Below are 12,704 nucleotides of genomic sequence, written 5' to 3' on the forward strand. Positions count from 1 at the left end.
TTTGACACCCTGTTGCACCCCTGAATCAGGCTTGTATTAGGGCATGTATGTGTGTCACATGGCACAGGTGTACATGCACAGATGGGCATGTACACAGGAATTCGTTATTTACCATCAAATAGTATTTGATGGTAAATAACAAATTCTGAAGGGTCTGTGGCACTGTTTTCAGTGCCAGCTACATCACAATTTACCGATTCTGTAAATGTACAGAATCGGTAATTTTAGGGCCCCCTACATCTGAAACTCCAAGTACCAGTCGGTAACGGCCGAAATCGGCCGTTACCGACCGGTATTTGGTGTCCTACATCTGGCCCTAAATATTTTAAAAGCCACCAACCCCAGGATACAGAATTGAGCCTGAACTATTGGGATCATAGCCCAAATATCCCAGTCTCGTTGCAGCAGAGAAAAAGTGTCCATTATCTCCCCCAATGAATGGAACCCACTGTGATGGACTCAGGTGGCACTTTGGCTCATTATGGTAAACTCCAACAATGTCATGAGTTCTGCTGTCATTCACAGGTTGTCAACGACTAATTGTGACAAGCCTGCCTTCAGCCACTAGTTGTTGAGGTACACAAATACAGGAAATCTCTAATTCTGAAGATGGTTTTCAACCACCTCCATCACTTTCATGTACATCCAAGAGGTGGAAGGAGAGTCGTGTGGGGGGGAAGGAGGGTCACGCAGGGGGAAATGGAGGGTCGCACAGGGGGGGTGGAGGGTCATGGGCGTGGAGGGTTGCAGGGGGGTGGAGGGGCGCAGGGGGTTGGAGGGTCTCGCGGGGTTGAGGGTCATGGGGAGTGGTTGGTCACGCGTGGGGGCTGGAGGGTCGCATGGTGTGGAGGGTCGCGCAGGGTGGAGTGGAGGGTCGCGCGGGGTGGAGTGGAGGGTCACGCGGGGTGGAGTGGAGGGTCGCGCGGAGTGGAGGGTCGCGCGGGGTGGAGGGTCGCGCGAGGCATAGTGGAGGGTCGCGCGAGGTGGAGTGGAGGGTCGCGCGGGGTGGACGGGCACGCGGAGTGGAGGGTCGTGCGGGGGTCGAGTGGAGGGTCACGCGGGGGTCGAGTGGAGGGCCGCGCGGGGGTGGAGGGGAGGGTCGCGTGGGGGTGGAGTGGAGGGTCGCGGTGGAGTGGAGGGTTGCGCGTGGGTGGAGTGGAGGGTCGCGCGGGGGTGGAGTGGAGGGTCGCGCGGGAGTGGAGGGTCGCGCGGAGGTGGAGGGTCGCGCGGGGGTGGAGTGGAGGGTCGCGCAGGGTGGAGTGGAGGGTTGCGCGGGGTGGAGGGTCGCGTGGAGTGTCACGTGGAGTGGAGGGTCATGCGGGGTGGAGTGGAGGGTCGCACGGGGTGGAGGGTCACGTGGGGTGGAGTGGAGGGTTGTGCGGGGTGGAGTGGAGGGTCGAGCGGGGGTGGAGTGGAGGGTCGAGGGGAGGGTCGCGCGGGGTGGAGGGGAGGGTCACGCGGGGTGGAGGGGAGGGTCGAGTGGAGGGTCGAGTGGAGGGTCGAGTGGAGGGTCGCGTGCAGGGTCGCGCGGGGTGGAGTGGAGGGTCGCGTGGAGTGGAGGGTCGCGTGGAGTGGAGGGTCACGCGGGGTGGAGTGGAGGGTCGCGCGGGGTGAAGTGGAGGGTCACGCGGGTGGAGTGGAGGGTCGCGCGGGGTGGAGTGGAGGGTCACGTGGGGTGGAGTGGAGAGTCGCGCGGGGTGGAGTGGAGGGTCACGCGGGGTGGAGTGGAGGGTCGCGCGGAGTGGAGGGTCACGCGGGGTGGAGTGGAGAGTCGCACGGGGTGGAGTGGAGGGTCGTGTGGGGTGGAGGGTCGCGCGGGGTGGAGTGGAGGGTCGCGCGGGGTGGAGTGGAGGGTCGCGCGGGGTGGAGGGTCGCGCGGGGGGAAGGGTCGTGCGGAGTGGAGGGTCGAGTGGAGGGTCGCGCGGGGTGGAGTGGAGGGTCGCGCCGGGTGGAGTGGAGGGTCACGTGGGGTGGAGTGGAGGGTCGCGCAGGGTGGAGTGGAGGGTCGCGCTGGGTGGAGTGGAGGGTCGCGCGGGGTGGAGTGGAGGGTCGCGCGAGGCGTAGTGGAGGGTCGCACAAGGTGGAGTGGAGGGTTGCGAGGGGTGGACGGGCACGCGGAGTGGAGGGTCGCGCGTGGTGGACGGGCACACGGAGTGGAGGGTCGCGCGAGGTGGAGGGTCGCGCGGGGTGGAGTGGAGGGTCGAGCGGAGTGGAGAGTCGCGCGGGGTGGAGTGGAGAGTCGCGCGGGGTGGAGTGGAGGGTCGTGTGGGGTGGAGGGTCTCGCGGGGTGGGGTGGAGGGTCGCGCGGGGTGGGGTGGAGGGTCGCGCGGGGTGGAGTGGAGGGTCGCGCGGGGTGGAGTGGAGGGTCGCGCGGAGTGGAGGGTCGCGCGGGGTGGAGGGTCGCGCGGGGTGGAGTGGAAGGTCGCGTGGGGTGGAGTGGAAAGTCGCGTGGGGTGGAGTGGAGAGTCGCGCGGGGTGGAGTGGAGGGTCGTGTGGGGTGGAGGGTCGCGTGGGGTGGATTGGAGGGTCGCGCGGGGTGGAGTGGAAAGTCGCGTGGGGTGGAGTGGAGAGTCGCGCGGGGTGGAGTGGAGGGTCGTGTGGGGTGGAGGGTCGCGCGGGGTGGAGTGGAGGTTCGCGCGGGGTGGAGTGGAGGGTCGCGCGGGGTGGAGGGTCGCGCTAGGGGAAGGGTTGCGCGGAGTGGAGGGTCGAGTGGAGGGTCACGCGGGGTGGAGTGGAGGGTCGCGCGGGGTGGAGTGGAGGGTCGCGCGGAGTGGAGAGTCACGCAGGGTGGAGTGGAGGGTCGCACGGGGTGGAGTGGAGGGTCACGCGGGGTGGAGTGGAGGGTCGCGCGGTGTGGAGGGTCGCGCGAGGCGTAGTGGAGGGTCGCACGAGGTGGAGTGGAGGGTCGCGCGGGGTGGACGGGCACGCGGAGTGGAGGGTCGCGCGGGGTGGACGGGCACGCGGAGTGGAGGGTCGCGCGGGGTGGAGGGTCGCGTGGAGTGGAGGGTCGCGCAGGGTGGAGTGGAGGGTCGAGTGGAGGGTCCCGCGGGGTGGAGTGGAGGGTTGAGTGGAGGGTCGCGTGGGGTGGCATGGACAGTCGCACAGAGTGGAGGGTCGCGCGGGGTGGAATGGAGGGTCGCGTGGGGTGGAGTGGAGAGTTGCGCGGGGTGGAGTGGAGGGTCGCGCGGGGTGGAGTGGAGGGTCGCGCGGGGTGGAGTTGAGGGTCGCGCAGGGTGGAGTTGAGGATCGCGCGGGGTGGAGTTGAGGGTCGCGCGGGGTGGAGCTGAGGGTCGCGCGGGGTGGAGTTGAGGGTCGCGCGGGGTGGAGTTGAGGGTCGCGCGGGGTGGAGTTGAGGGTCGCGCGGGGTGGAGGGTCGCGTGGAGTGGAGGGTCGCGCGGAGTGGAGGGTCTCGCAGGGGGTGAGTGGAGGGTCGGGTGGGGTGGAGTTGAGGGTCGTGCGGGGTGGAGGGTCACGCGGGGTGGAGTCGAGGGTCGCATGGATTGGAGGGTCGCGCTGGGGTGGAGTGGAGGGTCGTGCGGGGTGGAGGGTCACGCGGGGTGGAGGGTAGCGTGGAGTGGAGGGTCACGCGGGGTGGAGTGGAGGGTCGCGCAGAGTGGAGGGTCGCGTGGGGTGGAGTGGAGGGTCGCGTGGAGTGGAGGGTCGCGTGGAGTGGAGGGTCGCGCGGGGTGGAGTGGAGGGTCGCGCGGGGTGGAGTGGAGGGTCGCGTGGGGTGGAGGGTCGGGTGGGGTGGAGGGTCGCGTGGGGTGGAGGGTCGCACGGGTGGGGTGGAGGGTCGCACGGGGTGGAGGGTCGTGCGGGGTGGATGGTCGCGCGGGGTGGAGGGTCGCACGGGGTGGAGGGTCAAGTGGGGGCGAGTGGAGGGTCACGCGGGGTGGAGTGGAGGGTCGCGCGGGGTGGAGGGTCGTGCGGGGTGGAGTGGAGGGTCACGCAGGGTGGAGTGGAGGGTCGAGCAGGGTGGGTTGGAGGGTCGAACAGGGTGGAGTGGAGGGTCGCGTGGAGGGTCGCGCGGGGTGGAGTGGATGTAGGGTCACGCGCGGGGGGGGAATGGTGGGTCACGCGCGGGGGGGAATGGTGGGTCACGCGCGGGGGGGGAATGGAGGGTCACGCGCGGGGGGGAATGGAGGGTCACGTGCGGGGGGGAATGGAGGGTCACGCGCGGGGGGGAATGGAGGGTCACGCGCGGGGGGGGAATGGAGGGTCACGCGCGGGGGGGAATGGAGGGTCACGCGCGGGGGGAATGGAGGGTCATGCGCGGGGGGGAATGGAGGGTCACGCGCGGGGGGGAATGGAGGGTCACGCGCGGGGGGGAATGGAGGGTCACGCACGGGGGGGAATGGAGGGTCACGCACGGGGGGGAATGGAGGGTCACGCACGGGGGGGAATGGAGGGTCACGCACGGGGGGGAATGGAGGGTCACGCGCGGGGGGAATGGAGGGTCACGTGCGGGGGGAATAGAGGGTCACGTGCGGGGGGGGAATAGAGGGTCACGCGCGGGGGGGAATAGAGGGTCACGCGCGGGGGGGAATAGAGGGTCACGCGCGGGGGGGAATGGAGGGTCACGCGTGGGGGGGAAAGGAGGGTCGCGCGTGGGGGGGAAAGGAGGGTCACGCGCGGGGGGAATGGAGGGTCGCGCACGGGGGGAATGGAGGGTCGCGCACGAAGGGGGAATGGAGGGTCGCGCACGAAGGGGGGAATGGAGGGTCGCGAACGGGGGGGAATGGAGGGTCGTGCACGGGGGGGAATGGAGGGTCGCGGGGGGGAATGGAGGGTCGCGCGCTGGGGGAATGGAGGGTCACGTGCTGGGGGAATGGAGGGTCGCGTGCTGGGGGAATGGAGGGTCGCGTGCTGGGGGAATGGAGGGTCGCGCGTGGGGGGAATGGAGGGTCGCGCGTGGGGGGAATGGAGGGTCGCGCGTGGGGGGAATGGAGGGTCGCGCGTGGGGGGAATGGAGGGTCGCGCGTGGGGGGGAATGGAGGGTCGCGCGCGGGGGGAATGGAGGGTCGCGCGCGGGGGGAATGGAGGGTGGCGCGCGGGGGGAATGGAGGGTGGCGCGCGGGGGGAATGGAGGGTCGCGCGGTGGGGAATGGCGGGTCGCGCGCGGGGGGAATGGAGGGTCGCGCGCGGGGGGGAATGGAGGGTCGCGCGCGGGAGGGGAATGGAGGGTCGCGCGCGGGAGGGGAATGGAGGGTCGCGCGCGGGAGGGGAATGGAGGGTCGCGCGCGGGAGGGGAATGGAGGGTCGCGCGCGGAGGGGGAATGGAGGGTCGCGCGCGGAGGGGGAATGGAGGGTCGCGCACGGAGGGGGAATGGAGGGTCGCGCGGGGGGGAATGGAGGGTCGCGCGCGGGGGGGGAATGGAGGGTTGCGCGCGGGGGGGAATGGAGGGTTGCGCGCGGGGGGAATGGAGGGTCGTGCGCGGGGGGAATGGAGGGTCGTGCGCGGGGGGAATGGAGGGTCACGCGCGGGGGGAATGGAGGGTCACGCGCGGGGGGAATGGAGGGTGGCGTGCGGGGGGAATGGAGGGTCGCGCGCGGGGGGAATGGAGGGTCGCGCGCGGGGGGAATGGAGGGTCGCGTGCGGGGGGGAATGGAGGGTCGCGCGCGGGGGAATGGAGGGTCGCGCGCGGGGGGAATGGAGGGTCGCGCGCGGGGGGAATGGAGGGTCGCGCGCGGGGGGATTGGAGGGTCGCGCACGGGGGGAATGGAGGGTCGCGCACGGGGGGGAATGGAGGGTCGCGCACGGGGGGGAATGGAGGGTCGCGCACAGGGGGAATGGAGGGTCGCGCGCGGGGAGGAATGGAGGGTCGCGCGCGGGGGGGAATGGAGGGTCGCGCGCGGGGGGGAATGGAGGGTCGCGCGCGGGGGGAATGGAGGGTCGCGCGCGGGGGGAATGGAGGGTCGCGCGCGGGGGGAATGGAGGGTCGCGCGCGGGGGGAATGGAGGGTCGCGCGCGGGGGGAATGGAGGGTCGCGCGCGGGGGGAATGGAGGGTCGCGCGCGGGGGGGAATGGGGGGTCGCGCGCGGGGGGAATGGGGGGTCGCGCGCGGGGGGAATGGGGGGTCGCGCGCGGGGGGAATGGGGGGTCACGCGCGGGGGGAATGAAGGGTCGCGCGCGGGGGGAATGAAGGGTCGCGCGCAGGGGGAATGGAGGGTCGCGCGCAGGGGGAATGGAGGGTCGCGCGCAGGGGGAATGGAGGGTCGCGCACAGGGGGAATGGAGGGTCACGCACAGGGGGAATGGAGGGTCGTGCACAGGGTAAGGGAATGGAGGGTCGTGCACAGGGTAAGGGAATGGAGGGTCGTGCGCGAGGTGGGGGAATGGAGGGTCGTGCGTGGGGGGGATAGAGGGTCATACATGGGGGGTGATGGGCGGTCACGCACGGGGGGATGGAGGGTCGCGCGCAGGTCGGGATGGAGGGTCGCGCGCGGAGGGGGGATGGAGGGTCACGCGCGGAGGGAGGATGGAGGGTCACGCGCGGAGGGGGGATGGAGGGTCACGCGCGGAGGGAGGATGGAGGGTCACGCGCGGAAGGGGATGGAGGGCCTGCATGGAGAAGGGGAAAGTGCGCATGACTGGTATGGGCGGCCCAAGAGGGCCGATCAAACAGTCATTGTGCACTCAGAAGTGGGCAAACCTCTTCTCCCCTGCCCTGCTCTGTAAGCAGAGCAGCCGGTCCACCCACCCAGAAAAGGCACATTAAATGATAATAACTAAAAGTTATTACCATTTTATGTTCTTGCTTCTCGCACTGCGAGAAAGCAGTGGGGCGACGCTCTTCCACCATAGCGGAGGCGCCACCACTGGAAATAAAGATATATGCCTGAACATTCAAATAAGTTGAAAACAGACGTCCAATGGAGTTATTTGTGTATTTTCTGTCCAAATGTCAAGTGTCCTGTATATTTGTTTCATGTTATGTACACCTTGTAAAACACCTACTCATGTTATTATATATGTTACACAACAGTCCTGTGTTTTTTGATATGTCATTTTTTGTGTTGTACCACGATATGGCAGTGATAATATACAGTGCCGAGTATTACTTTTGTGTCCGTTGTTTTTCATTTAGTATTCAAAGGTGTCACACAATTTAATTGGTATTCCCTCGTCTATCAGGAGATAAATACGTTTGGCTCAAAAGTGATATTGTACCCCCCTACAGAACCAATTGTTGTTTTATACTATTAATTTCCCAGGTTCTGCAGGATACTGGAACACCTCATTAGTTTTAATGAGAGCTGTATCATGGCTGAGTCATAAGATTTGACTCAGGCTGCACGACAACTGGTTGTGCTTTTGTGATCTTATAACACCACTTCCATAGAGCTCCTGCTGATGTCGGGCTAGGGGTAAGACATGGGTGTCAGTACCAGGTCATTAACATGTGCCAGTGGAGTTCTTATCTGTGTTAGGTCAACCAGGACAAGCATGAATCTTGGGGCTGGAGTAGAAGTCTGTAAAGAAGTCAGAAGGGGCTGGTAAATGGTCACATTGGGAGAGACGGCACTGGGGGAGGACCCATGAGTGGTACCTTGTCTGGAGGCCCTTCAGAGTTCTGTGGGGTCTGAAGGAATGCTAAAGGGAGTCAGAAATACTCTAAAGATGTGCAGATTGGCATTGTTGAAGGTCTCAAAGTGCTGTGGGGTCGAATGTCAGGGGAGTTAGGGGCGTGTTGGACCTAACTGAGGTAAAAGGTTCCATGGCTGGTGACATCGAGGGAGTACGACTTAAATTTTGATCTTCTTGTACTTTTTGTTTGGGGTTAAAGTGACTGGATGGAGTAGAGTCATGCTCTGCATTCTTGTGCTTGGATGTTGACTTGCCTGAAGATTTCAGGCGAGAATTTGAGAGGACACAGGAATAGTCCTGTGACCATGACTGAGCCCTTTGGCAGGAGCAAGACCTCTGTAAAGACCATGCCTTCGCCTTATGTTCAGTGATATACAACTTTCCTTTCTGGCTTCGAACTGCCTTTGGGTGTATTAGGGCTTCCATTTGGGGTTGGAGCAGAAGTACAAAAGGGACACCTTGTGCGGGTCTGTGACCAACATCTGCTTCCTGAAGTTGCAGTGTGGCTTGAATCCTGTTGTTTTCGACGGTGACATTGTCCCCTAAAACACTGTGGAAAAATATTAGGAGTTGTTGTTTAAACAACAATAAAGAGGGTAGTCAAACTCTGGATCCCAGACGGAAGTCATAGAAAGAAAGGAACGGGCGTTACTATGCAAGGGTGGCACTTACACGGAGCTATCCAGGGTGGTATTCGGTCAGAGCTTAGCTGCACAGTGCCACCTGTCGCGCATGTGAACACTGATAGAACATTCTCAAGAGCTGGGCATCTTTATTAGTTTCTCTGACTTTGGAAAATCAACTCATGGCCCACCAATGGGTCCCGACCCACAGTTTGGGGAATTCTGTTCTAAGGTGAGGACTCTGCAATTAGAAATATCCATCCGAAATGCATAATACAGTGAGTCAAACATATTTACAGTCTTCTCAGCACTATGTCAGAAATTTGGCAATTTGTATTACTTTATGTAAAGTCTTTGGCGCTGCTTTCATTAGTGTGTCACACAGGTCAGCACCCCCTCCAGTATGTCAGACATGTGAAAGTGATTCCTGTAGTATGTCACTTTTGCAGCAGTTGGTTCTCCAGTATGTCACAATTTTGGCTGTACAGCATGCAGTAAGTCAAACACTCACAGAAGCACTCTCACCACGTAAAGCACTCCTACATTCACCAGTGCAGGTGTCACACACTACCAGACTAGCAGTTACACTACCGACAGCACTCTCTCCCCCTTACAGATTAGCTGTCACATCCGACTATCGCAGTTTCACACACCTGGCTGTAACTAGGCACTCCCACGCCCCTCAAAGACTAGCAGCCACTTAAAACCAAGCTAGTTTCACATTACAGACAGCACTGTCACAACCCTCTCAGAAAAGGAGCAAAGTCAGCAGGTTGGGCATATAACTCAAAGCGCCTTTTATTTGCTTGGTGATTTGGGGCCACATACATCATTGTAACTTGAGGTCGCATCTGCCCCTTTTCGACCACTGTTATTGCATTTGGGATGCATCATCCCAAATGCAAAAATCACTATTTAAGTAATCGCTAAAATTGCGATTACTTAAATTGCGATTACATTTAGGGAATCGCAAATTGCGATTACATTTAGGGAATCGCAAATTGCGATTCCCTAAATGCAGGGCAACAACCCAACAAAAATTGCGATCCATGGTAATCCATGGTGGCGAACTGTGGGGTCACAAGTGTGCACACGCGATTGCCGTCGTGGAGAACAGATTTCTAGGACAGTTGGTAGCACTGCCACCTAGTACACCATTGCTGCCGCTCAGGCTAGACCTGGGCCTTAAACCCATAAAAGAGGAACTGGGCCTCAAACCTTTAACTTTCTGGAGGAGACTCTGGGTTACCCCAGAGTTAAAGAACTATAGGCAAGAGCTTTCGGATGTTAAGACTTCCGAATGCGCGGAAACATCCATGGTTGAAGTACATAAGAGAGGAATTTGAGAGACTAGGTCTCGCGCCTATGTGGTCCGACCCGGAGCATGCTTGCAGAAATCTATCGCGCAAGTATCTGGTCAATCTGTACCATGAAAGTAATTTAACTGCTGGTTTAGCGAATGTCCAAACTGGTACTCTGTCCGGCACGTTTTTAATGACTAAAGATTTTTATAAATTTGAGTCTGTCTTTGACAATGTTAGTCTAGCTGCTTTTAGGAAGTTGTATTTTCAATGGAGGTATAAAAAACATATAAGTCACTGGGACCTGGGTGAATGAACAATATAGACAGAGTGGTCCCGGACAGGGAAAGGAGGAATTTAGAAGGAATTAGTGACACATTAATACATACGTAAAACCAAGGGATGATGTACAGAGTTTTTATTCACAATGTACTGAGGGCCATAATCAATGGCTGTGCATTTGAATACATTTAATGAGAAATAATCAAAAATTCATGCCCAAAAGGAAGGGAGGGGGGGAAGGGGAAGCAAGGAAAATAGGTCAAAAATATACACAAAAATATCTAGCAGCCATGTGGACCATTAGAAGGAAATATGTGAACTTTGCATGAAATAGGATCCAGTAGATACAACTGTATAGTTCCTAGGGAGCCTGATCTCTGATTCTAGATGGGCAGGGGATTTTAGTTGACCATGCATTTATTTATTTATGTCTACTGTCATCTACTAGACTGTGATGAAATAGCTTTCTGGGCATGTGATGATGTAGGCTTTCTTTTTTACTGTGTATTTGAATGTAATGTATCAATTTTGTAAACTGTTTAAACAAATGTGGTTTCTTTTATGACAACATTGTCGAAATAAAGATGAAATGATGATGATGATGATGATGATTTGGGATGCATCATCCCAAATGCATAAATCGCTATTTAAGTAATCGCTAAAATTGCGATTACTTAAATTGCGATTACATTTAGGGAATCGCAAATTGCGATTACATTTAGGGAATCGCAAATTGCGATTCCCTAAATGCAGGGCAACAACCCAACAAAAATTGCGATTTCGCAAATAAAAAAAGCAAATTACAATCAATTCAAAGTTGATGGTAATTTGCGAGAACTTTGAAAAATGCACAAAAGTGAATTTTTCAAAGGTCTATGTTGCGCACATATATGTCCTTGGGGCATGTGTGCGTGCAACATGTGTTGAAATTGGAATTTCAGAGGTGCATCAGGGTCCTTTTGGCACCCTTGCACCCTTGAAATTGCATGCGGAATTTGCGAGTACCTATTTGGTACTCGCAAATTATGCATGCAATTCCCATTGATTCTTATGGGCCTCTAGGCCGATAGAAATAAATGGGAAACAATTCCTTATTTGCGAATCACAATTTGAGAGTCGCAAATAGGGAATGTGTAGGAATCACAATTTTTTTTGCGATTCCTACCTGCATAAGCATTTGCGATTCCTTAAATGCGATTTCATAAAAATCACAATTTAGGAGTCGCAAATGCACAATTTGATGCATGTGGCCCTTTGATTGTTGTATTGTGGATTGGCGAGTTGGTGAATACAAGAACTGTCAATGGGTGGATGAGCAGGTATGTAAGGATGAATGAAAGGTGCATGGATGAATAGACGAGTGACTGAAGCGATGGAAGTATTCATGCACACAGGTTTAGAGACCAGAATTATTGGCTTTGACAAGGCTTGCTTGATATGCCACACGTTTCGCAGTGAATGGTCCAATCTGTCACGCACAGACCTCCATTAAAGGCCCACTTTTGTAGTGCGTCCTCCATTATGTGGTACATCTGGCACTGCTCCCTGCGGCATGTCACATTTTCAGCAGTGTAGCCTCCCCTAAGTCACATTTCTGGCAGCACACGCACCATCCTTTAAGCCACATTTAGCAGTGCGGACTCCACTGTGCCGCACATTTGACCGTATGCCGCATAATATGCATCTTTTACTTTATCCAGGATGGGGCAATTGCTCCTGCCGTATGTCACACATTGGGCTGTAGGTCGCGTGCATGGCAGGGCGTGCTGCAGTATTCACACGCTGTTAATGTCACACACAATGACCACACACCTGTTGTCTCTCCTATGGTAAACACGTGATTTTATAGGGGACTGGCATCTGTAAAATAGGTTACTTGCGTTGGATAGCTTAATGGGTCCGTCTTTGCTGCGAGTACAACGTGAGCATGCTGTACCCACTAAATACTAAAATACTTCACAATGCCTCTGTATTACTTACCCAGTCGTGACTGTGCCAAGGCAAATCCAACAGAGACGAGAACAAGCAGCAGCTGTTTCATTTTAGCGTTTTCGGCCGGCATGTTTGAGAGGAAAACTGATGACTCAAACGAGAGTCAAGTGGGAGCAGCACCTGCTCTGGAGCCAGAAGCCTGCTTTTACCCAGCAGGTGACCTTGCGCAGCTTGCACGCGCCATGTCTCGCGCTCACGCGATTGGCCTGTTATCAAGGCCAACAGCTGCGGCTTTCCCAAAGAGAAGAAGGGGGCGCAGAAATGGAAAACAATGAACTCCTGGATCTCATAAATGGGTGGCAGAAGATGGGGGGTCGCGTCACAAGGGGCGAGATCATGAAAAGCAGGGCCTGACAGGCAATTTAGAAACGTATGTCTTTAAAAACTACCACAAAGGAAATTTACAACAAGGACTCATGTGACAGTAAATCTGTTCTTGCCGATTTGATTGGTCACGAACATGCTGAATTAAAAAATATCTGACAGTGTTAAAGCATCCTCGTCAGAGGTCTTTGTATACTCAGCAATTCTAAGTGGGTAATAACAACAGTAAGATAACTCTAGTGATGGACGCACTTGATGAAGAGGTCTGTGATTTTTCTACTCACAGTTTTGACTCAGCATAAAGTAGTTTAAATGGTTAAAAAGCCTGCTACAAAGCACAACTTATAACATGCATATCACAAATTTGTATTTTATGTAGAAAGCTCAGTAGGTTACTGCTTTTGTCACAGAGATCATCTTTTGTTACCGCAGTTCATAAGTTACAACCCTTCTAAAATAGCAATAGTGAGCCACGACCCATCAAGTATACGCATGCAAACTGTAAGGCATGCGTTTAGAACAGCCGCGGTCCATGCAAGTAACAGCAGTGGGGCGGTAAAGCCGCGTGGGGATTTCGAGAGACGGTGCTGAGGGA

General features: G+C 57.5%; 1 protein-coding gene across 2 annotated transcripts in view; it reads right to left on the reverse strand.

Annotated features, from left to right (window-relative positions):
* The window catches only part of LOC144769720 (poly(3-hydroxybutyrate) depolymerase-like), a 267,294-nt gene extending 255,396 nt beyond the window's left edge, over window positions 1-11,898 (reverse strand). For both annotated transcript variants that reach the window (XM_078653908.1, XM_078653903.1), the window contains exon 1: window positions 11,774-11,898. In XM_078653908.1, the coding sequence (XP_078510034.1) occupies window positions 11,774-11,855 (82 nt within the window). In that variant the 5' untranslated portion in view covers window positions 11,856-11,898. The remainder of the gene's footprint in view (window positions 1-11,773) is intronic.
* Between the last annotated feature and the right edge of the window lie 806 nt (window positions 11,899-12,704).

This window comes from Lissotriton helveticus, chromosome 1_1 (genome assembly GCF_964261635.1).
Source record: "Lissotriton helveticus chromosome 1_1, aLisHel1.1, whole genome shotgun sequence".
Classification (NCBI taxonomy): domain Eukaryota; kingdom Metazoa; phylum Chordata; class Amphibia; order Caudata; family Salamandridae; genus Lissotriton; species Lissotriton helveticus.